This window comes from Hippopotamus amphibius, chromosome 4 (assembly GCF_030028045.1).
Source record: "Hippopotamus amphibius kiboko isolate mHipAmp2 chromosome 4, mHipAmp2.hap2, whole genome shotgun sequence".
Classification (NCBI taxonomy): Eukaryota; Metazoa; Chordata; class Mammalia; order Artiodactyla; family Hippopotamidae; genus Hippopotamus; species Hippopotamus amphibius.
The window spans coordinates 42,879,436-42,905,107 of NC_080189.1; the positions used below are offsets into that span (position 1 = coordinate 42,879,436).

The following is a 25,672-nucleotide window of genomic DNA, read 5'->3' on the forward strand; positions in this document are numbered from 1 at the left end:
GACACACTCAAGGGAAAATAAGATAACTCAGAAAGTTTGCAAGGGACAGCACTAACACTGTAGAAACTATAAAGCAAGTGTACCATTAAGACTAATTAGAGATGTCACATAAGTAACTTCAGCAAAATACTTAAACTTCATATCGTTACTGAAATATACATAATGGCAAGTACAAAAATCAATTTTGTTAACAAGAATGCAAGCTACCCAGCTAACACTTACTTATAATAGAAAAAGAACAAATTCTCATCCTTCTTTCAAATTAGCTAAATCTCTTTCTCACCAGGAAAAAGTTTTGCCCAGCAAGCTGAACACTAAGCACACGTGCTCTAAATGTTTAATAATCAAAGGAGTTCAACTAAAGCAGAAATTCAAAGTGAGGATTAATCAAGTATTTAACCTATTAGCTGCCTATCACTTTCAACCATCCCTGTTCTTTCTCTTCTCTTCATCCCTGGTATTTAGATCTTAAAACTAAGTCATAAAAATGCACTAATAAATATTTGCTTAAAATTAACATTTTATTTAGTTTACAGATTTATTAGGTACATTATATATATAGTTTATGTACAAGGTACATTTATATACACAATTATCTCAAGCCCTCTGTGAGGAAAAGGTAATTACAAACAGCACACAGTATTGTCCAAGCGTCTCCACTTTACCCCCATCCCACACACTCAGGTTCTTAGAGGGCATGGCTCTTCTGTTTGTTTGTTTTAAATCTCAGTGCAGGGACTGGTTTAGAAAGATGAGGTAAATGTTGGTTGTGATAAACAAATTGAGATTCAAAGTGATCTGCCCAAGGTCAGAAAGCTCATTTGTGGCAGAAATTGGAGTTTAAAGCTAGATTAAGTACAATATTCTTTTTAATTTAACAGTTGCTGTACTTAGTCTTATAAAGTAGACATAAGTTACTTTAAATATAGAAGCTGATTTTCATGGTATGCTAAAAACAAACTAGCAAGCATAAGAATAAACAGCTCTTTTACAAAATTTCCAAAACACATTTGAAATTTAAGCACAGGGGCTCCCCTGGTGGCGCACTGGTTAAGAATCCGCCTGCCAATGCAGGGGACACAGGTTCAATCCCTCGTCCGGGAAGATCCCACATGCCCCAGAGCAACTAAGCCCGTGCGCCACAACTACTGAGCCTCTGCTCTAGAGCCTAAGAGTCACAACTATTGAGCCCATGTGCCGCAACTACTGAAGCCAGGGTGCCTAGGGCCAGTGCTCCGCAACAAGAGAAGCCACCACAATGAAAAGTATGCACACCATAACAAAGAAGAGTAGCCCCCACTCAATGCAACTAAAGCCTGTGTGCAGCAATGAAGACCCAATGCAGCCAATAAATAAATAAATAAATAAATAAAATAAATAAATTTATTTTTTTTAAAAAAAGAAAGAAATTTAAGCACAGTATGAGTTACTGGTTTCAGGACTCTATCCTATCAGACAAATAAGATATTTTCCCTATTAAGCCCAAATAACAGCTCCCCTAACTCTTTACATGGCACGCTAAATATATACTACAGAAACATTAAATTAAATTGTAATTAGTAGTGTGTTTCTCCAGAAATACCTTTGAGAGTTGAAGCAGTCACTTTCATTTTTATATCATTTTATATCATTATATCATTATATCATTAACTCCATAACTCTTAGCACTTTACAGCTGATCAGTGTATGTCCCCTGAATTACAGATCATTCAATTAAAATCTACTCTCAGGATCATGACAGGAATACTGTGGAAATCTCATTATTATTATTGTAAATATTACCACCTGTAACATAATAAACAAGTCACAGTCTTCTATCATAAAAACCTTAGTTAAGAATGAACCACAAGCTATGTTACACATTTGATTCCTTGATGTGCACAATTATCCTGTGTTTACCATCTACTTACTGGAGAGTTCTAGGCAGTGTAAGAACAGAGCCCCAAAGTCTAAAGCTTTCTTCCTTCTAAATATTAACCTATTTGTCTCAACTATTAATAAATTTGGAGGCCATGCAAAAGTTTTACAAACTCAGTTTGTCAAAATATATGTAAACGTAACCAATGGTACCTCTACAACATTCTACTTACCTGCAAATAACTTTCATTTCCAAGCTAAATTTTTCCAGAGGTTTATTTCCATTTAGTTATTTTTCTCCCATGGCAGCCCCAAACTACAATTTTAACAATTTTTTTACATAAGAATAAAAAATCAAAATCAAATTATTTCTTCTATTCATATGCCAGTTAACTCTATAGTACAGTTAAATATCAGTTTTTAAACCCTTCAAAATCATTTCAGTTCTTTCTTTTCCACTTTCCTTCCTGAAATTTAGTCCAAAAATCATTATCTGAGGCTGAGAACGGCAGGTGTACATGCTGGAGGGAGAGCCACAGTGCTCCAGAGCAGGGTGTCAGAGCCTGCAAGATAAAGACAGCTTCCAAGGAGGTGTGGGAGAAGGCCTGAACCCAAAAAATGATGAGAAGGGCATCTGCATGAGAAGAGTGGCCTGCCACTGGGTGCACAGCACTTGAGAGGGGTGAGTAGGGATAGAGATACTCCATCAGAGAGAGGAAGAGAACTGCCTGGGGGACATGGCAGAAGATTAGCTAACATACAGGGGAACTGATCAAATAAGTAAACATATTAAGTTAAAAATTGTGAATCACTATATTGTATACCTGTTAACTTATATAATATTGTACAGCAACTATACTTCAATTTAAAAAAAAGTAAACGTATTAAGGATAATGATGTCTCACCATCAAAAGGCTTTTACAACTACAGAAAAGATGAAAAGTAGAATGACCGCTGTGGTGATGAACTAAAATTGGAGATATCAGTGTGAACTTAATGATTTTCAACATAGATAATAGATGCAGATGCACTACAGATATAAAAGTATACATGTGCGTCTATATATACATGTGTATATATACAAACATGCATTTACTATTTTCTGATTTTGATGGTACATTAATGGTTACATAGGAGAAGATCCCTGAGGAAGAGAAATACACAAGTATTTAGGGGACAAAGAGGGATCATGCATCTCAAATGTTTTAGGGGAAAAAAAACTGTGTACTGTACTTGTAATTTTTGTGTTTAGAAATGTTACAAAATTAAAACATTATTTAAGCACAAGAATCACAATAAAACAATGCCACATACTTCCAATTACATAAAATACTTTGTACCTATAGTTCTCAATTTTTAGGTGAATAACCCCTCTGAGAATCTAAATACACAATCTCTCCCTAGAAAACAAATACATGATAAATATCTCAATTATATTTCAGGAAGTTCAGTCAGTGAACCCATTTAGTTCCCCCCTTTCCCTTAAAAAATCAGGTCCATAGTCTTTAGTATCTTAGCCACTGCTTTAAATTATTAATCCTATATAGTATATGTGTCAAAAGGACTCAAATGTAAATGCATGAAAATTATATACTTAAGATATGTTCCTGTTTATTGAAAAATAAAATTGGGATAAACAATGTCAGCAATTTCAACCACCTTTGCAAGGTTATAACTTTCTGACCTTTAAAATAATTCTGAGATTCTGTATTACACTAGTGAAACAAGTATGATATATTGGTTTAAGACTATCTTGCCAACAAAATCCACCTTCTGGGCAACCAAAAACGTAATGACAGAAATCTTACTGCTTTGGGACAGAGTAAACCTGTTTCCTAACACAAAAAAATACTCAATCTACAAATGCTTTGGAGAGTGGACTTGCTTTGATGGACTAAGAGTATGAAGGGGAAATTCTGACCTCCTGTGGTACTGAGTTGTCTGCAGTCACAGCTAGGAAGAAGAGACAGTAAGACTATTTCATATTTAAAACTGTATTTCAGAGACGTGATAGAACTACCTAGGAAAAGGATGGACCAACTTGACCAACAATAGTATCTGATTCTCCATGCCTTAGATTAAAGAAGATTTAGAAATTGTGCCTTAAGGATCAAGAAAGAGCAGTTTGCCAAACCAAGAGGAAAACCACACAATAATCACCTGTGTGAAAATTCTATTTCTATCTGTACAGAAGCTGCTTTGACAAGAGCTCCCTTTATTACCTTGTCTTTAAAGTCCTAAATAAGCATCCTTCTTTGCATATAGTGCCCAGTCTTTTTAGACTATGTAACCTTCTCATATTTGTACCTAAGTTAGCTAATTAAAATCAGCAAATGTTTCCTTTTATTTCAGTCCACCTTCACAATGAATCTTGAGTATATTCAATATCAAGAGGACAATTTTCCTATGGCAAAAAAAAAAAAAAATCAGCATTCTCACCCTCTGCTCCTTTTTTTAAAATTAATTTTATTTACTTATTTATTATTTTGGGGGGTACACCAAGTTCAATCATCTGTTTTTATACACATATCCCCGTATTCCCTCCCTCCCTCGACTCCCCCCTCCACCCTCCCCGTCCCAGTCCTCTAAGGCATCTTCCATCCTCGAGTTGAACTCCCTTTGTTATACAACAACTTCCCACTGGCTATCTAGTTTACAGCTGGTAGTACATATATGTCTGTGCTACTCTCTCGCTTGTCTCAGCTTCCCCTTCACCCCCCACCCCCTCCCAATCCTCGAGTCACCCTCTCCTCTTTTAATTTAGTCCACGTACTATGAAATGTATCTCAGGACTCTCAGAAAGTCTGTTAAAAGGGTGGCTGTGGTTTTCAACATTAGAGTATTTTAGATGGTCTATTTTTAAAGATAGAATATGAATGAAAAGCAAAAACAGATTAAAAATTATAATTCAAGGATTAACCTATATACATATTTTAAAAATCACACTGAATGACTTTTTTCTTAAACCTACTAAATGAAACTGGGATATTATCACATTAATTATTCATGGTGTAGTTAACTTGTGTACTTTTGTCCTCCTCTACTATTCCCTTATAGTGTCTTCATTTGTCTTTACATTCTCCCCTCAAGCATCTGTAACAGTTACAGCATACATGGAACAGAATATCCTCACCTTCAAATATACCATAAATCTCCTAAAATTCAGGCAAAATATATTTTCGCTTTAAAAAAAAATCAAGTAGCACAATTTTTTTTTGTCCCTGACTTCTTTTACCTAGCACAATGACTTTGAATTTTATCCATGTTGCAGTACGTATCAGTACTTCATTCCTTTTTATTGCTGCTCAGAGTAGCACAAACTTTTAAGAAAACAATTTGCCAATATGTCAAGAGCCACAAAATGTTCAAACACTTTGCTACAGTAATCCTACTTCGGGGACTATAAGCAAACAATGATATTGCCCTTTGCTTCCAATATGCATACACAAAACCTGTGTGTTTAAAGATCTTCATCACCATGTCATTTGTAACAAGGGTAAAGACAAACAATGTCCATTAATGGAGAAATTAGTTCCAAAAATTATGATATATTCAGTCACAAATTAGAATACAACAGTCATTAAACAACACAGTTAAAATGTTAACCGAAATGTCCATTCTCTAAAATTTTTACTGCAGCATTATTACAAAATTAAACACACAAATCATTCAAATGTCAAACAAGAGGCTAAAATTTGAGTTGGCCACAGCTGGAAAATGAAGCTGTCAAAAGTAAAATATTGAGGATAAATATAGCAAAGTGTTAATGATAATTATCTCTTGCTGCTAAGTCATTTTTATTTCTTAATCTTCATGCATTTCAAGTATTATTATGGAAAAGCCTCCTTTTCAGAGAGGCACATCTTCCCTGATGCCCTAAACAGATCCCACCACATTTACTTCCTTCCTAGAAAATAATACAATCTGTATTTTACATATTGTTTACTTTTTTGCCTATCTCCCTAAACAAACAAACTCTAGTGATCTTCCCATACAAGTAACAACATAATTACTGTAATTTATAACTGTAATAATGTAATGTAGCATTTATATAGGAAGAACTATCGAATGAACTAATAAACCAAAGGTAGAGAAAGAATCAACCAAGCACATATATCTTTAAAATTCAAGCTTGTAATAAACGGTTTTGGGAGGATTAATCAACCATTTAAAAAATAAGGTAAAATAAACATCAGATTCCTGTCTCACATACCACATCAAAAAAATCCACATGATTTAAATTGCAAAATAAAAAATTAAACCTTAGTCTATGTACTTAAATACAGTGGAATCCCTAATAAACTTGAATTAAGCAGGCAGACATCAAGGACAAAAACCATAAGAAAAAAGACTACATGGACAATATCAAGTTAATACAAAACATGACACAGAAAAAATTCTGGGAAAAAAAGTGTCAATACCAAACAACAACAACAATAATACCCTTAGAGTATCTATATATCATTAAGGAAAAAAAGGAACATAGTTTTTAAAATTAAACTAGAATATATGATTCATAAAACCAAAGATAACTACAAATGATTAAAAAAATAAGTTAACCAGCAATAATACTATACAGATGACAACAACATACCAATTTTTAGGCATTAAATTGGCAAAGAAACACTATAATATCCACTGTTGGCAGTATGCTGTCAACACCTCGTTAGTGTGCAAAATGGTACACAACTTATCTTAGGGCAATTTGGTATTACGTATTAAAGCCCTTAAAACAATGCATAAGCCTTCAAAAAACATAGCAAGACAAACTTTCAAAACTTCATCCTAAAGAAGTAAATAAAAATGCAAGGACAGATATAACTACAACCATGTTTATTTTTAACTATACTGATCACAACATGGCAAGTTTGGGTATATGCAACCTATACAAGGCAATAAAATCTACAACTCAACCACAGCTAGGTTATCAAAGAATATCTAACACCAAAAGATGATCATAATTTACCACTAAATTTTATAAGGCAATCACAGAACATTACAGATACATACAAACAAGAATACTGCATGTTTCTATGCTTAAGAGTTACCACTGAATGACAGATTCTGGTAATATTTATTTTCATTTTACTTTGCTTCTTTTCCTAATTTCTACAATGAAACACAACTTCAACAAGAGCACTTTTTAAAATATGCAGATGAAAAACCTAGGAGGAATACACAAATTTAAATAGTAAGTATATGATTTTTTTCCCCTAAACTTTCTCTGCTTTGGCTAAATTACTTCTTAGAAATAAAATTCATATAACATAAATTTCACCATTTTAAAGCGCACAATTCAGTGGTTCTTCTATATTCACAATGTTGTGCAATCATCATTGGTTAAATTACTTTTACTACTAAAAGTAAAATAAAAATGCAGAGCTCAGGGAAGAAAATTATAAAATATTACTCAAAGTATTTCAAGTATCCAACATATCTTAACCTAAGAATTAAATGTAGGGAAATTATCTATGACAGTCATTGTATATCCTATCACTGACTAAATACTTCCTAAACTTTTACTAATAAATCATACACAAAAAACACATTGTGATAAACTCTGAATCCTCAAACTGGCTAAACCACCATGTTCTAAGCTCCCCTCCACCGAAAAAAAAAAAACCTAGAAATGCCAGTGCTACTAAAGACATTTGATACAGGTCGAATATATTATGACAATAAAGGAAACCTCTGGTACAAAAACTCTGCAAAGCTTAACAGTATAAAAACGACTGAACTGGGAATTTTATCTTCAAAGAATCCAAAACAATAGATTTAATGCCACTTGTTTTTCAAAATATTTTCTGGTCAGATAAAGCAATCTACAATCTTTCTGAGTTCTACCTCTTTGAAAGATTCTAGTAAAATCAGGATTTTACAATTAACATTTTATTCTCAGAGCATAGGCAAGTCTAATTAAGAAGCACACAAAGGATTTTCAAGTTTCATGCCTGAATAGGTCTGACACTTTGCTGAATAGAGACCTAAATATCTTCATTATTTGATATGCCTGACACTGGGTTTTAAACTAAATTTTCAAATCAAGATTCAAAATCAAGAATTCCAGTCTCTTTATTCTGAAGGCAATCAAGGTCTTCAAAACCTTGGGGACTCCCATATATCACCCATAAAGCATAATTACATATAAACTGACAACCTGTTATTCTTCCTTCACTAAAACAGATACCTGCTTTTTCTTTGAGCACGTAAGTAACTAGTTTACATTAAGGCACCTAGACTAACTCAGCAAGGTGAGATGCTCACACTATGAAAGTATGTGGAAGCTGAAAATGACTGAGGGAATAGAAAATTCACCTCTGCCACGTCATGCCTACCTTAGCACAGACACTCATTCCAGTAGAGTGGCAGAAAAAAACTGCTTGCACTATTTAAGTTCTCTAAAATTCTCATTCATTTCCTCTCTCTCTCTCTGTTTCTCCATCTCTTTAATTTTTTTAGGGAAAACAGAGTATCTAGTTGAAATTATACAAGTACAAGGCATAACGGATGCACCCTACTGAACTCTGCACTATATCCAATATTCCCAAATGAGTCTGTGCATAGTAAGAGAGAGTAGCACAGACATATATATACTACCAACTGTAAAACAGATAGTCAGTGGGAAGTTGTTGTATAACAAAGGGAGTCCAACTCGAGGATGGAAGATGCCTTAGAGGACTGGGGGGGGGAGGGTGGGGGGGACGCGAGGGGGGGGGAGTCAAGGAAGGGAGGGAATACGGGGATATGTGTATAAAAACAGATGATTGAACTTGGTGTACACCCCCCCAAAAAAAAAAAAAAAAAAAAAGAATACACCAGACTAAGGAACAGACTGGGTTTGGTTCCGGCATCTGCTAGCAGCATGACCATGGGCAAGTAACCTAATATCTCCATGCTTCAGTTTCTTCATCTCTAAAACGGAGATAACAATAATATTGGGTTGGCCAAAAAGTTAGTTCAGGTTTTTCCATACCATCTTATGGAAAAAATCTGAATGAACTTTTTGGTCAACCCAATACTTACATCATAGGGTTATTGTTAAGGACTGTATGAGTTACATACATAAAGTATCAGTACTTTATGTACTTGAAATATTGCCTGGCACATAATAAGTTATGTAGGTGTTGGCTATTGTTTTTCCAACTGGACTGCCCATTCAAAATCTATCCCATACGGAATCTAAAAATGGTACTGATGAACTCAGTGACAAGAACAAGGACGCAGGTGCAGAGAATGGACTGGAGAACTCGAGGTTTGGGAGGGGGCAGGGGATGAAGGGGAAGCTGAGATGAAGCGAGAGAGTAGCACAGACATATATATACTACCAACTGTGTAATGGATAGCTGGTGGGAAGTTGTTGTATGGCAAAGGGAGTTCAACTCGAGGATGGAAGATGCCTTGGAGGACTGGGACGGGGAGGGTGGGGGGGATTCGAGGGAGGGTGGGGGGGGAGTCAAGGTAGGGAGGGAATACAGGGATATGTGTATAAAGACAGATGATTGAACTTGGTGTACCCCCCCCAAAAATAATAAATAAATAAATTAAAAAACAAAAACAAAAAAACAAAATCTATCCCAATTCTATTATTCAAAAATCTGCCCTGATATTTCCTCCTCAAATAAGGCAATGATAATCTCCAACCAGGGACAAGCTCTCCTATACCTTTAAACATCTATGGCTCTTAATTTTTGTATGTCTCTACTGACTCGTATTTACTTCCTGAAAATGTTACTTATCTTATGTATACTTTATGTTGTCATATAAATTATAAGCTCCTTTAAGGAAGAAAATATGGGAATACAAATTATGTCTCTTGTATACAAAAAAGTCACTCAAGTAAATAATTAATACTGATTGTGAAGCAAGGTTACTGGATAAAGGTTTTCCAACAAAGAGTGAGGAGATAAAGAAATCAACTGTTAAACAGAGATTCTCAGTTTGTATCAACGTGTAAGTCTCCAACCAAGAACTGTTGTAAGAGCCAAAGCTGATCTGCGCATAAATCTCAAAATGAGGACTGAGCACATAAGGAATAGCTTGTAGTCTCTAAATCAAGAATATTAAAGCGAGGTTAGTTTAAGCTTTCTATAATTTACAAACAATGTTGTTAGATTTGGCCTAAAGTCTTAAAAATAATGTATTAAATACTTCCTTAAAAGGTGACTTTTATGTGTTCTACGTTGCAAGTACATAGATGAAAAGATTTAAACCCTGCACTGAACAAGTCTATACAAAGACAGTTAATTAAACAGTAATGTTCATGCCTCGGAGCAACTAAGCCTGTGCATCACAACTACTGAGCCTGAGCTCTAGAGCCCATGAGCCACAACTAATGAGCCCATGTGCTGCAACTACTGAAGCCCATGTGCCTAGAGCCCATGCTCTGCAATGAGAGAAGCCACTGCAATCAGAAGCCCGTGCACTGCAACGAAGAGTAACCCCCACTTGCTGCAACTAGAGAAAGCCCATGCACAGCAACAAAGACCTAACACAGCCAAAAATAAATTAATTAATTTAAAAAAAAAAGGAAAGAGAAGGACAAATACCATATGATATCACATATATAGAATCTAAAATACAGGGCAAATGAACCTATCTACAAAACAGAAATAGACTCATAGACATAGAGAACAGACTTGTGATTGCCAAGGTGGAGGGGGACAGAGGAGGAAAGGACTGGGAGCATGGGATTAGCAGATGTAAACTATTGTACATAGGCTGGATAAACAACAAGGTCCTCTGTACAGCACAGGGAACTATATTCAATATCCTGTGATAAACCATAATGGAAAAGAATATTTAAAAAAAAAGAATGTCTATATGTGTATAACTGAGTCACTCTGTTATACAGCAGAGATTGGCACAACACAGTCAATCAACTATACTTCAATAATAAGATAAAATAAAAAACTACAAAAAAAAAACAGTAATGTTCAAGGTATAGAGGGGGAAAACAGAATAACAATATTAACACCCACTCTCCTTTATCCTCAAAAGTTTTATGAAAGAAGAGAAAAAACAAAAGCTGTAGTTGACAAAAGGACTAACCAGAAAAACTAATAAATAAGTTACATTCCAAGACTGCACGTTTCCTCTAAAAACCAAGAGTAGCTGATTATTATTTTTCACCTGGAAAAATCCTACAGAGATTTCAAGCCAAATATCTGGCCTTGACCACTAGATATTACTCTAGTAAGTATATATTCAAGAACTTATTCTTTAAATTTTTTGGAACTTGCTATGATTCTCTTAATGAAACTAGGAAGTTTTCTTCCAAATTAAAAAATGATCTTATATTTGTCTACAGTTTGTCATTTAAGATCACTAACATTACATAGTAAATGTAACAGTAAATTGTAGTGTTTCTTCACATATAATGATTATGTTACCAATGGAAGAAGAGGTATGTCCTACGTATTTTATCCACCTATCTAGACCCATACCTCTGTTCTATAGCGGCAATTTTTAAGCTAGGTATACTATGCTTCTCACTCAACCAAAGACAGACAAGTTAACCAACTCTACCAAGTATCAAGTTTGCAGACTTTGTACCACCAAGTTTTAACTATGAACTATTACAATGCAGATGTTTCCAAACAGCCACAAACTGACCCTCAGGTAAAATATTCTGGTCAGTTGATAAAATATTCTTTCCTTCCTTCAATGAAGAAGTATTTCATACCTAACTCAATTAATCTAATTCAACACCCAAATAAAAATACCAGGAGTTGAATGTAATTAGCAAAATTTAATGCACACTACATAAAGGTCCAGTATCAACTCAATTTTCTTTGTCAAGGATAGTCAATCCACTATTCTGCCTTTCACCTTCCTAAAACAAAAAGAGAAATACAACAAAATTACATCAAACTGAGGAACGAAGTTATAAAGTCAGCTTAGATGAGATAAAAATATTATAAAGTGATTTAAGATCAAGACTGTCACTTAAGATAACTAATCTTACACATGGTAAAGTGTTTTTTTAATATATAATGATGTTACCAACCTACAGTCAAAATAACCCTTGACAATCTCTTAAAATGGACTACAAGCAGGAAAAGGTGTTCATAGGATAAAACACTCATAAGAAAAATGAAGAGTGAACTAAAGAACAAGGAGAGTCATATTTTACTAATTTCAGGACTTTTACTCAATGAATGAATTCCCAGGGTAATCATTTGCATGATTATGACCCTCTACCTCATCCTTCTTTTTCAAATTCAGAGAACATATGTTTAAGTTAAATACTCATGTGATATGGCTTCACTACACTACATGAGCCAGAAAATAAAATTATCCTAGAGTAACAAGTAACCACCAGATGATACTTCCTTTTGTAGCATTATCAATTGAAGAGAACTCCTCTTGTGTTCTATTCCACCACCACCCCCCTAACCCCACTGCTTCTCAACTTTTACTTAGTTTCCAAAACTGTGCCACCTACAAAAAAGAGGCAAGAAAATACTTAGAACCCATTACGCCACCAAGTTAAATTTTTAAATGTATTCACATAACAAAAGAAAATATAACACATGATCCCTGCAGTTATTTGGGCTATTGTTCTCTCAAATCATTCAGAGTTCGTGAATAGTTTGAAACTTAAACAAAACTCGATTTTACTGAGAAATCATATCTTACCCACAACCATAAGCGTGAATTCAAACCCCCTCTTCACTGATTTTCTGTATACTTGATTTGGGAGATTTGCAAATCCCACGTAGCCTTCAAGGTTCTTCTGTTGCTGAGAAAAGCAAAAGGAGTCTGGTTATTCATATATCAACAAAATGCTTCTGTCACACATTTCAAATTCCCTTCATTAACCTACTTTTAGAAAACTATACAAACTATTATTCATGGTGAATCAAACTGATTTTATAGTATTACCAATAAAAGTACTAGTTAATTGCAGAAATGGACAAAATGAACTGAGTACAAGTTGCCTGACAATAGTCAATTATAAAAACCCAAGGGAATAAAATAAAAATTAAAGAAATCTGCCTCGCAGAAAAGATTTCAATTCATAGTAAGTTACTAAAAACAAGATTCAGACCAATCAACTAAAAAAACAACATAACAAAGGGTTTTCCACAATAAAAAAAATTCAAATCCCCTTAAAATTATATTAAGGACTCTTTTAATCATCCCCTTTGCTCATACCGATTATCACTGGCAGGAGTTTCTTAAAATTTATCTTCTTATTCATGAAATAAAATCAAAATGTGGAGTTTAAAATTTTTCATAAACTCTTAAAAGCTCTCATGATCAATGTTAATCAGTAATCATTATCTTTCAAGCTGTTATACTCGGTCCAATTATGTCCCTTTAAGGTTTTTACATGATTCTGCTGCCTCCATCATCAGGGACATCAGATTTATCCAGGTTCTAAAAGTACATTTTAATTCAATTTTCTGTATGGTTTTTGACTCTTTGATGACTTCAACAATAGTTTCAGGAGTAATTCAAAGAAACCTACTTCTAAATTGGCAGAGTAAATCAGTCTGATTTTCAACTTACCCATTGGTGAGAAACACTGTCCATAGTTCAGACCATCTGAGTGAGTGGAGTCTCACTGATTAATTTACTTAGAGGTAGGTCTTAGTCATCATTAAAATATTCCTAAGAGGTACACATTTCTCTTAAAGGTCTTTGCCACATTTAAATTCTCATCCAAACAAACTCATATGGGATCAAAGTATTAATTCAATACATTTGGGTTTAACAAAGAACAGCAATCTGCATTCCTCATTAGTATCACATATGTAACTAAATATTCCATCCATAATCTTTTATTCTTTTTTTAAAATTCATATAAACTAATTTTTAAGACAAATATTGAGAAGATAAGTAAGCCAATTAAATTGAAAGGCTAATTTTAAATATACTAGTTAGGATACTGATCAGAATATTTTAAAGTCAAATATTTAAAAGCCTACTATGTGCTGAGTTAAGAATATGTATTAAATTTAAAGCTCCCTTGGTTCACATTTCATCCAACTATAACTGAAATTTAACTTTAGACCAGAAAAAAATCCTCTGTATAAACTGTGTAGTATACTCACAGCTACTTTGTAAAGAACACATTTCCATCATTCCAGTGTTCCACATTCCAACAGAACCGATCCACAGAGGAACAGTAAACGAGGAATTCCAAGAATCATACATGGCACATTCAGTCCAAACAGGAAAAAGAAATCCATTGGAACACAGTAAAAGAAAGAGGGAAAAAAATAAAAGTTACTTACATGTAAGTTAACAAATTAGAGGTAAATTACAAACAAACTGAAGGCTGACTTTTTTCTACTCATGCCAGGGTAATATTTTTTTGTCAGATATAAGGCCCAGTGTGTTTTAATCCATTTCAGCAGCTCTCCTGATCAAACACAGAATCAAAGACCTTGTACCTATCTTTTCATAAAGGACAATTACTATACCCTGCATCTGAAGTCTTAAAGGAAATGATGAAAAAAGTGTAAAGCATGAAGTTTCAAGAAAACATACACGGACCAAATTTAAATCCCAAGAAGAAAAAAAAATGTAGATTTCATACAATTTTGCTTTGTCAGTCACTGGATTAAGACAGCCCAGATAAGATAAATGCCAATGTTTTAGCTAAAATCTTTACACAGTGCTATATTTCAAGTAATTAAACTTCAGCATCGGAAGAAATCCAAACTTGTGGATACAGGAAAGGGAAGGAAGCTATAGATAGCAAGCCATCACAAATGGAAAGATAAAGTATATGTGACCTGTGAAAACTGAAAGGCAACTAATAAAACACAGAGAAGAAAACATACTACCCTTGGACAGAATATCTTTAAAAGGGTACATCTCTATTCTATATTGAACAAATCTATGAGTTATATCACAACCTAGAACAGATGATAATGATTATTCAAATGTCACCTTCACAGGGAGGACTGCCCTGAGCACCCTATCTAAAATTACAACCCACTCATCTCAGCAATTTGCTGTTTTCTGTTTTTCTCTTTAGCACTTACCACCATTTAACATACATTTTACAGATCTTGTTTATTGTGACCTCCACCCACCCTACCTCCAACTTGAATGTAAACTCCATCAAGATACAGATTAAATGAATTACACAAACTGTGGCATCAAAAATAGGAAGCCATCAGGAAGAGGTGAAGAAGTTTCAGAGAAAACACTTTGTTACATATTCAAAGAACCCAGCATACAAAAGGCATATGAAAAATGCCTCAGTCTACCTCTGTGTCTTATTCATTGCTTTATCCTCAACTCTTAGAACAGTCTTAGACACATTTGGGAGACTGAATTAAGAAAAAGGGAAAAAGCATTCTAGGGCAAAGGGGTGGGCCCTAAAGTGTGGATGAACTTGGTACTCTCAGGAACGAGAAGGTACACGAACTACAATGAAGTGAGGTAGTGGACCAGGGGATAAGTGATAGAAAATGAGGTCAGGGAGGCAGGCAGGGGCCAGATCATGTGGGACTCAGCCAAAGTAAGAAATCTGGATGTTATTTTAGGTATGATGGGAAGCCACTGGAGGGTTTTACACAGGCAAGTGACCTGACCTGATTTGCGTTTTAAAGATAGCTCTTACTGCTAAAAGAAGAAATGGAAATAAGAAAACTAGTAAGGAGCCTACTGCAATAATCCAAGAAAGAAAGGGTATACTAAATATAGATGGTGTGGATGCAAAGAGAGATGAAGATTCAGAATATGTTTTGAAGGAAGAATTGTTAGGAAACTGCTGGTGAACTAGATGTGATTGGTAAAAGAAAGAGAGACAAAAGATAACTCCTGAGTACTTGACTTGAACAACTCAATGGCTAGTGATATCTCCAGGGAAATAAGGAACAAAGGGAGGAAAAGAGTGGGTGGTGAGGGCCAAAAATCACCAAAATCAAAAACAGCTTTGAACATATTAAGTTGAGCTGTCTATTGCATATTTAAGAAGAGATGGCCAGTAGGCAGTCAAACATACGAATTCAGAAATTCCAGGGTTGGCTGGTGCTGAAAATACAGATTTAGGAAACATAAGCATACAGATAGTATTAGGAAAGAATCAGAGTCCCAAAGAGAGATTACAGATAAACGGGGGTCTAGACAGTGTCCTGGAGCACGCCAACATTGAGATGTTAGATTGAGAAAGACTGATCAATCAGTGAGGAAGAAGGAAAACCAGGAGTGGCCCAAGGTCACTCAACTGTGTGAAATGTTACTGAAAAGTCAAATGAAATACCAGAGATGTGAACATAAAATTTGAAAATAAGAAGACTGCTGATAATTTTGCACAATAGCAGTCTCAGTAACATAATGAGGAAGAAGAGTGACTAGGTTCAGAGTAGATAATTCTTTGTACATTAACTATTATAACATTTTAAATAATTTCATGTTTTAAATTATTTTAAAATTAAACATGTTACTTCCTAGTTTCCCCATACAACTGATTTCCCAGAAGGAGAGAATCATGTCATATTCATCTCTACATTCCTAACAGAGTGCTGAAACACAGGAGTTATTTAAAAAGATAAATGACCTAAATATACTTTCAGGAAAATTTCTTCTGAGGAAGAAACTGTTGTCTAAACACAAAAGACAGACTTAGGGAATACACTAACAATATAACACTGGTTGATTAAAACACACAGACTTTTCACATTTCATAAGAATCTTTCCTTACCCCAAATTCTAAAATCAACCAGTCTGTAATTCAGAAGATTTAACCACCCACTGATTCTTTTTCTGCACAAATATAATGTTCACAGTGCCAGTGGGAAATATAATTTCTGGATAAAGAAACATTATTTATAGACCTGAGTGATATAACTGTGACACTTATAAGCATGTGAATGTAGATAAAAGTATATTCATCCAGGCTTCACCCAAAATACCTTTAAGTCTTAAGAGTGTTTCTCGATTTCAATCACCAGTTACATAAGAAGAAACAAGTTACCAAATCATCTTTTCTAAAAGCATATGTTTACAAAATCTTTTGGTTACTATCTAAAAGAAATGCCAAATCTCTATGTCAAAATTCATATTTAAGAAAATCATGCTACAATTCCATTGCCTGCTGTTTCATTACCTGTGGAAAAATCAACTTAAATGCAATGTTCATTAATTTCAGTGTTTAACTTATTTAAACTTACTTCCAGAAATCAATTAAATTCAAAGAACAAGATGCCTCAAAAAGGTTTCAACTGATTGATTATTGGAACCCTTGACGTTTGTTTATATTCTCTTGCCATTTGTTCTTATTCCAAAGAATAGAGCTACCAAAATCTTGGCATCTGAAATCCCATTATCACTTTAAAGGTTTGAATATTAATATCTATAAATATTAATATTTATAAATTAACAGATATTTTCCAAAGAAGAAAAGCAGCAACCTATTTTGAAAACCCCTAAATATGTTTTTCAATAACAACAACTACAAAACTGAGCTGTAACAAGCTGGAAGTGACAAAAGTTGAAATTTGATGAAAATTAAAACATATTTTTGGTAAGATCTACTATAAACCTTCAACTTTTCCCATTTTTACAAAAGGAGATATTCAGCCCTCAGGATTCTATTTCTTCCCTTAGTAACTACAATTAAAAAAACAAATCAGACTACAAGATTCAAGGAAGGTTTACATCAGTAACTCAAAATTTCAAAGGTAACATTTGGTCTTTCCTAAAAAATTTCAAGTTCAAGCTGTACCACTTTGGATTTTAACACATAAACTGTATGCTGTTTTACACACTGAGAAAAATTATTAACTTTCTTTCTCCTAAAGTTATGTAATTCTACATACAAAAAACTATTCACTACAAAATAAAAAGATACATAAATTTACATGTCTACTCATTATTCCTAACAAAAGCCTAACATACACATAGATAAAACTGCCTAGCACTCGTTTAGTCAAATTTCACCCACCTTTTACATAACTCAAGGGGAAAGTTAAAGAACTTTATTTAAATGTCTTAAGTATTTTAAATATAACTGGTGTAAAAATATCAAATTCTAGATTTAATATAACAAGAACACTAAGATGTTACAAGATAACATAAGCTTGTCCTAAATGTTAGCTTTGATGTCCCCTCCCCAATTTTCTCTAAAGGTCATATCTTAGTTTGCATGCTCCCAGCTCCTCCCTTTTCACTGAGATGAGCAATTGTGTACAAATGGAACCAACTTTTAACTCTAACATTATAACTTTCTTAATCTTATTCTGGATTCTTGCTTAATCTACATAAAAGATTTCAATATTGAACTGTATAAACACATGTAAGAATGAGATAATTTAAAGTTTAAATAAATTTTTTTCTTTGCTCTGAACTTGGAAATTTAAACCTCTACTTACAGAATTACTGGCGACACTCATTCATTCGACAGTTACTGGACCCTTACAATGTGTGAATTAGCAATTAAGGATGTAAAGGCTAATAAAAACAAGGTCCCTGCTTATGAAACTAAGAATCCGAGGCCAGGTAAGTTAGAAGGCAATTATATTAACACAGGGATAAATATATGATGGAGGCAAGTACAGAAAGATGGCTATGAGAACAAAAAGGAAGGGTGCTTTCTCCTATCCTGAGGTCAGATCCTTCAGATTCTGAAGGACTAATAGGCCTTAGTTTGATAAGCAATGTGAATAGGTGCTGGAGAATACGAGCAGGCTAATTGGTAACTGTAAAGGCCCAAAAGCAAGAGGAGAGAGCACAGTTCTTTATGGTAATTACAAATGGTTCAATACAACTCATTATCAGAGTCCAGAAGATACAGGGTAGGAAAGTTAAACAAAAGCCAGATCATAAAGGACTCTGTAGGCCAAACTAAAGAATTTAGATTAGGCTTCATCTTGAAAACTTATGAAGAACATTAAAGGATTTGAAGCAGGAAACTGCACAATCACATTAATTCACATTCCAAGTCACATTCATATTTTAGAAAATTACCACTAACAAGAATATTGAGGACTTCCCTGGTGGCGCAGTGGTTAAGAATCCACTTGCCAATGCAGGGGACACAGGTTCGATCACCACAGAGCAACTAAACCCGTGCACCACAACTACTGAGCCTGAACTCTAGAGCCCATGCTCCACAAGAGAAGCCACTGCAATGAGAAGCCCATGCATCACAATGAAGAGTAGCCCCCGCTCGCCACAACTAGACAAAGCCCGCAAGCAGCAACGAAGACCCAATGCAGTCAATAAATATATAAATGAATTTATTAACAAAAAAAGAATATTGAGGATGAACTGTAGGAAATAACGGTAGCAATCCCAAGATCTGCTGCAGTAGCCCAAGGAAGAAATTAGGACTTGAACCAAGATAGAAGCAGTAGGGATGAAGAGAAATTAAATTAGAACGCTACTGTCTGTAACAGTAGCCACTAGCTACGTGTGGCTATCGAGCACTTGAAATTTAGCTAGTCTGAATTGAGATATACTCTGAGTATAAAATACAAACCAGGTTTTGAAGACTTATTATGAAAAAAATAATGAAATGTCTTAATTTTTATACTGATTATATGTTGAAATAAACTTTTAGCTATACAGGGCTATATAAAATCTGATACTCAAGTTAAATTCACCTGTTTTCTTTTTACTTTTTAAATGTGGCTACTAGAAAAGCTTAAATTACATATGTGGCTTGCATTAACTCCTAATGGACAGTGTTGGGTTAGATATTAATGAGACGAATTGACAAGTCTCTGTAACTTGTGGGGGGAGTGGTAAGACTCAAATTTATGAATTTAGGTTGAGTAAATTGAATTAATAGTGGTTCCAAGCATTAAAAGTAAAATTCATTTGGGTTTAAAGTGCTAAATGGGCTTTAGGGAGACAAATATCTAGTAGGCAGCTACATATACAGAAGTTAGAAGTTCTAGACATGTCTATGTTAGGCAGATATTAACATTTTAAGTCATCAACATCTAAATGGGATGAAGGCCATGGTATGAATCCAAATACAGTATAAAAGTAGGAAGCAGGTCAGAACCAACATCCCACTACCACCAACACTATCACCTACACAAACATCGGAAAAGGTGATAAGAAGAGTGAGGAAAGTAGTTCTTAGAAACAGTTCAAGGTCAACTGTAGTGGACTCCTTTAAGAAGTGGTCAACTAGGGGGGAAAGTCAAGGTGGCGGATGATGAATTGGGAGATTGGGATTGACATATATACACTAATATGTATAAAATAGATAACTAATTAGAAAATTAGGAAGAAAAAAAAAAAAAAAGAAGTGGTCAACTGTACCAAATTCTCTGAATGGTCAATACAGTGATATAGAAGAATCTATTTATCATTATCAGGGACCACTGTCAGAACCATGGCAAGATAAGGGAAAGACAGATGAAGGAAGATTGGAAATAAACAAGCAGTCAATAACTAACTGCAGATAGTGACTGTAAACAATTCTTTCTGAATGCTTATCTGTGAATAGAAGAGCAATAAGGTATAAGCTAGAGGACAGTAAAGGGTTAAGCTGGGTTTTAGGAATAAAAAAAGGATAGTTGCATGTTTAAATGCTAATAGATGCTGGGAATTTGAGGTTAGTAGATATGAATTATTACACACAGAATGGATAAACAACAAGGTCCTACTGTATAGTACAGGGAACTATATTCAATATCCTGGGATAAACCACAATGGAAAAGAATATTAAAAAGAATATATGCATGTGTATAACTGAGTCAGTAATTTTTAAATGCTTTAATAAAAAGTGAATTTAAAAAAGAAGAAAAAAACCAAAAGATTACCTAGACAAGTGGCTGAAGAAAGGAAGGTAAACTAGGATATAGATAACATTCTGGAATGAAGGACAAGATTTTCTCTAAACACCAAAGAGAAAATCACCTGCTATTCCTAAAAGAGGGATGGACCAAGGAATTTTAAGAGAGAAAGATTTGAATCAGCAATCACCAAAACAAAAAAGAAGGGCTAGGAATACACAGCAGGCAGCCCTGTCCACTAGTTTAGGCTGAAGATCACAAATCTGTGTGAATATATCCCTGAAGCCACGAGATCTTTTACTCCAGTAGCAATCTGTAACTTGAATGTAAGCCAATAGGCTGTTATTTGAAGCTATTATTGTGCAGAAAGGGTACACAAAACTACAAAGGATCAAGGGAGCTGACAAGTATGGTTGAAGTAATTCAGTGAACAAAATGGAGGGTCAGGATCCAAGCTAGGGAGTAAAGAAATGAGACAGCTAAAAGAATATGAAGTTGTGGATAGCATGAGCAATACAATTAAGGTTTCAGAGGTGAAACAGAAGTTTCATATGATGACCACATGGAGCCATTAAAATGATGGCTCGACCATAATCCAGATACTGTGAAGCTAAATTATTGAACAAGTTTTACACATGGGCACTAAAAATGCCCCAGAATGATAAGAGAGCTTGGGGTAGAAAGAAAAACTGAGAGTGTCTGATGCTATCTTTAACAAAATAAGGAGAAAACAGGGATGTGGTAACTGACAAATTTAAGAAGGGTGAGAAAATACTGCTGTTAAATAGCATAAGCTTTAAAGAAGCAGGGCTTTTTAAATTTTTGTATTTTTTATTTATTAATTTATTTATTTACTGGCTGCATTGGGTCTTCATTGCTGCATGTGGGCTTTCTCTAGTTGTGGCGAGCAGGGGCTACTCTTCATTGTGATGCATGGGCTTCTCATTGTGGTGGTTTCTCTTGTTGTGGAGCACGGGTTCTAGGCACTCGGGCTTCAGTAGTTGTGGTATACGGGCTTAGTTGCTCCGTGGCGTGTGGGATCTTCGTGGACCAGGGCTTGAACCTGGGTCCCGTACATTGGCAGGCAGATTCTTAACTACTGCACCACCAGAGAAGTCCCAGAAGAGCTTTTTTTTAAAGCAAGAATGGTGTAGAGTCTAGACAAGCACTATCTGATAGAAATGTAAGATGAATGACATATGTAATTATAAATATGCTAGTAGACATTAAGGAAGTAAGAGTAAAATGATGAAATTAACTTTAATAATTTACTTCACCCAATGAATACACAATATTATTTCAATACGTCATCAATGTAAGAAGTTATTATGACTCATTTTACATTATTCATTATTCTGCATTCTTTTCCTTTGTAATAATCTTTGAAATACAGCATACCTTATTTAGGACTAGCCACATTTCCAGTGCTCAAGTGCCACATGTGGCTACCCTACTAGATATAGAAATCTCAGATACAGGACGTTTTCATCATTACCAAAAGATCTACCAGAGAGCACAAAATTAAATGAATACTAGTACCCAGCAGTGAGTGAGGATGTGGGAAAATAGGCACTTTCATACATGACTGGTGGAATATAAACTGAAACCAATTCCCTGAAGATCAATTTGGCCATGCGCATCAAAAACTTAAGTTTTCATGCTCTTACATTCAACAAACTCCACTTCCATGAGTTTATAATCTTATAAATGTATAAGATTTAGATAAAAGAACACTCAACACAGTACTGTTCATGATAACGAAAAATCATAAAAACCAAAGTTTCAAAAACAAGTGAAACAAAAAATACATTATGGTATTCCCATGTGTTAAAATACCACGCAGCCATTAAAATTAAAGTTTTACAAGAACGGACATGACAGATAACAATATATTGAATGGAAAAACTATTATTAGTTGGCACAGTAATATTTACCTTTCAATATTCTTTTATGTATACACTAGAAAACAATTAAAAGGAGATAGACTGGAGTGACATTAAAGAAATTAGCAGAGTAAAGACTTCAGAAAATTCTCTCCTTCACTAAAAGCAATGAGAAAATTGACAATTTCTTCCAAACTAAAATTAACAAAAAGCTTGCAGCAATCCAAAGAGAGCTTATTTAAGACAAAGGGCTGAAGCTCAGTAAAAACAGCAGCTCTTGTTGCATTTTAACTTGCCCATTCTTATCTTCCCTCACCAGCTCTACAAGTAGCCTTGAAAACCCACAGCATGCAATCATGGCAAAAATCAGCACCCTGTTAGCAACTGGAAGAGGCAGAATAGGCTTCTTCAGGGTCCCATTCCCAAAGAACGTTATTTGACCTGTCTGATGATTCCCTGCAAGAGCCCACAAATAACCACTAGGATAATCACAGACTTCAGTGCTAACACATGACCAAACAAACAAAAAACCAGACTTTACAGAATCAGTTCCCCAAAAGTCACTAATCAAGCAAACAACAAACAGCAATAATAAACCCTGAGGGGTGGAGGAGAAAGGGAAGAGGGAGACTCTGACCAGAGCTGCCATGCTGACAAAAAAATTACAAGACATGGGGAAAAAAAACAAAAAAACCAAGAAAGCATAATTCATATTGGGGGAGGGGGGAGCAATCAATAGAAACTAACCCTGAGAAAACTCAGACATTAGATTAGGCAAAGACTTTAAATCTGCTATTTAAAATATGTTCAAATAACTAAAGGAAATCATATTTAAAAAACTAAAAGAAAACACAGGAACTAAATTCGCCAAATAGAGAAGATTAATAAAGAGAAATTATTAAAAAGAACTAAATAAAAATTTTCAAGTTGAAAAGCAGAATAACTGAAATGAAACTTCATTAGAGAAAGAGACTCAAAAACAGATAGGAGCTAGCAGAAGAATTAGCAAACTTGAAGATAGGTCAAATAACACGTAGCAGTCTAAGTAACAGAAACAAAAAAAGAGTAAAGAAAAAACTGAACAGAGTCAGAGACTCGGGAACTAAATCAAGCATACCAATATACACATAATGTATGGAAAGAAGGAAGGCGGGAGAAAGGAAAAGAGACAGGGAGAGAAAGGGAGTAGGAGGCAAAAAGCATGTTTGAAGAAACAACGGAGGACAACATTCCAAATACGAAGAAAAACATTTGTCTACGCATTAAAAGCTCAGCAACTCCAAACAGGAAAAAAACCAGAGATCCACCTAGATACATCACAATCAAACTGTCAAAAAATAGAGAAAAAGAATCAGGAGAGCAGCAAGAGGGACTTAAATGACCATATAAAGAGGACTCAATATGAATAATGACTAACATCTCATCAAAAACCATAGAGGCCAGAAAGAAGATGACATATTCAAGATGTTAAAAAGACCGTCAACCAAGAATTCAGTATCTACCAAAGGTATCTTTCAAAAATGAAGGTGAACTTAAGACATTCTCTGGTAAGCAAAAAATGAAAGAATTCTTCATAATCAGATATGTCCTACAAGAAATACTACATAATAATACAAAAGACAGTACAAATATAATTTTTATTTGCAACTTTCTTCTACCTGATTTAAAGGAACACTTCATGAAACTAATTATTAAATTATGTTGTTGGGTTTATAAAGTAGAAAAGTAATCTGTATGACACTAAGAGCACAAAGGAGGTTAAGAGGAAACAAAGGTATACAGGAGCAAAATTACTGTATTCTATTGAAACTAAGTTGGTAATAATCCAAATTACAATGTTATAAGTTATTAATTGTAATCCCCAGGGAGATAAATAAAAAGATAAATAACCTAATTAAATACTGGGCACAGCACTTTCATAGACATTCCTCCCAAAATATACAAATTGCCAATAACCACATGAAAAGATGTTTAACATCTGTCACTGAAATGCAAATTAAAACCACAATGATACCACCTCACTTCTACTAGTAGAGTTGAAAGGGACAGACAACAAGTGCAGACATGGATGTGGAAAAACTGAAACCCTCACACATTGCTGGCGGGAATGTAAAATGCTACAGCTGCTTTGGCAAACAGTTTGGTAGCTCCTCAGAAAGTTAAACATACAGTTACCCTATGATCCAGCAATTCTATCCCTAGGTATATATCCAAGAGAAATGGAAGCATAAGTCCACATAAAAACTTGTACTTAAATGTTCTTGGCAGCATTAGTCACAACAGCCAAAAAATAGAAATAACCCAAATGTCCATCAACTGGTGAATGAATAAACAAAATTATGTGGTATTATCTATGCAACAGAATATCATTCAGTAATAAAAAGGTATAAAGTACTGATGCATGTTATCAATACAACGTGAATGAACCTTAAAAAAATCATGCTAAGTGAAAGAAGCTAGTTGCAAAAAAATATTGTATGATTTCATTTATGTGAAATTCCCCAAATAGGAAATTCTATAGAGATGGAAAGTAGATTCGTGGTTGTCAAGACCTGGGAATAGGAGAGAATGGGAGTAATTAAGTACAGGGTATCTTTTAGGGCTGATGAAAATGTCCTCAATTTAGACAGTGATGATGGTTGCACAATTCTGTGGATATACTAAAAATGACAGAACTGTTCACTTTAAAGGGATGAATTTTATGGCATGTGAATTGTATCTCAATAAAGCTGTTATAGAATCAAGTAGGTACTGTCTATAATACAATACCTTTCACATATAATTTTTATCTCCTTCCCTATATTTATCTTCTCATTGGTGTAAAAATATAGGAAGAAAAACTAAGCAAGAAACCATTAAGATTGGTTACCCATACAGATGGGTGGTTAATTGGTAGAAAGTTAAATGAGAATAGGGTAAAAGAGATGAGAGGTGGAAGGGACACTTCCGGACATACTGTTTTACAGAGTTGACTATTAACACCACAGTTATGTTTCACATATTCCAATGAAAAAAATAACCAAAATCAGCAAGGATGTGAGAAGAGCTCAAAATGGACTAGAACAGTAACAAATAAAACCAACTGTATTTTAGATGAATAACGTAACACCAATAAACAAGGTGGGTAAGAAAAGAACGTAACTCTGGAAAACAGTATGTTGATTGTATAGTATAAAACCAAAGACAAAAAGAAGTGTACACAATACTTATACACTAGTA

General features: G+C 34.5%; 1 protein-coding gene across 3 annotated transcripts in view; it reads right to left on the minus strand.

The window, feature by feature from the left end:
* SEPTIN7 (septin 7) overlaps positions 1–13,987 on the minus strand; it is a 69,123-nt gene extending 55,136 nt beyond the window's left edge. The window contains exons 1-2 of one of the 3 annotated variants that reach the window (XM_057730406.1): positions 13,917–13,987; positions 12,496–12,598 (exon numbers count right to left, since the gene is read on the minus strand). In XM_057730406.1, coding sequence (XP_057586389.1) covers positions 12,496–12,505 — 10 coding nt within the window. In that variant the 5' untranslated portion in view covers positions 12,506–12,598; positions 13,917–13,987. Of the gene's footprint in view, positions 1–12,495; positions 12,599–13,371; positions 13,478–13,916 lie in introns of those variants that run through there. The other 2 variants (XM_057730404.1, XM_057730405.1) reach the window with 2 other exon arrangements.
* Positions 13,988–25,672: the final 11,685 nt, after the last annotated feature.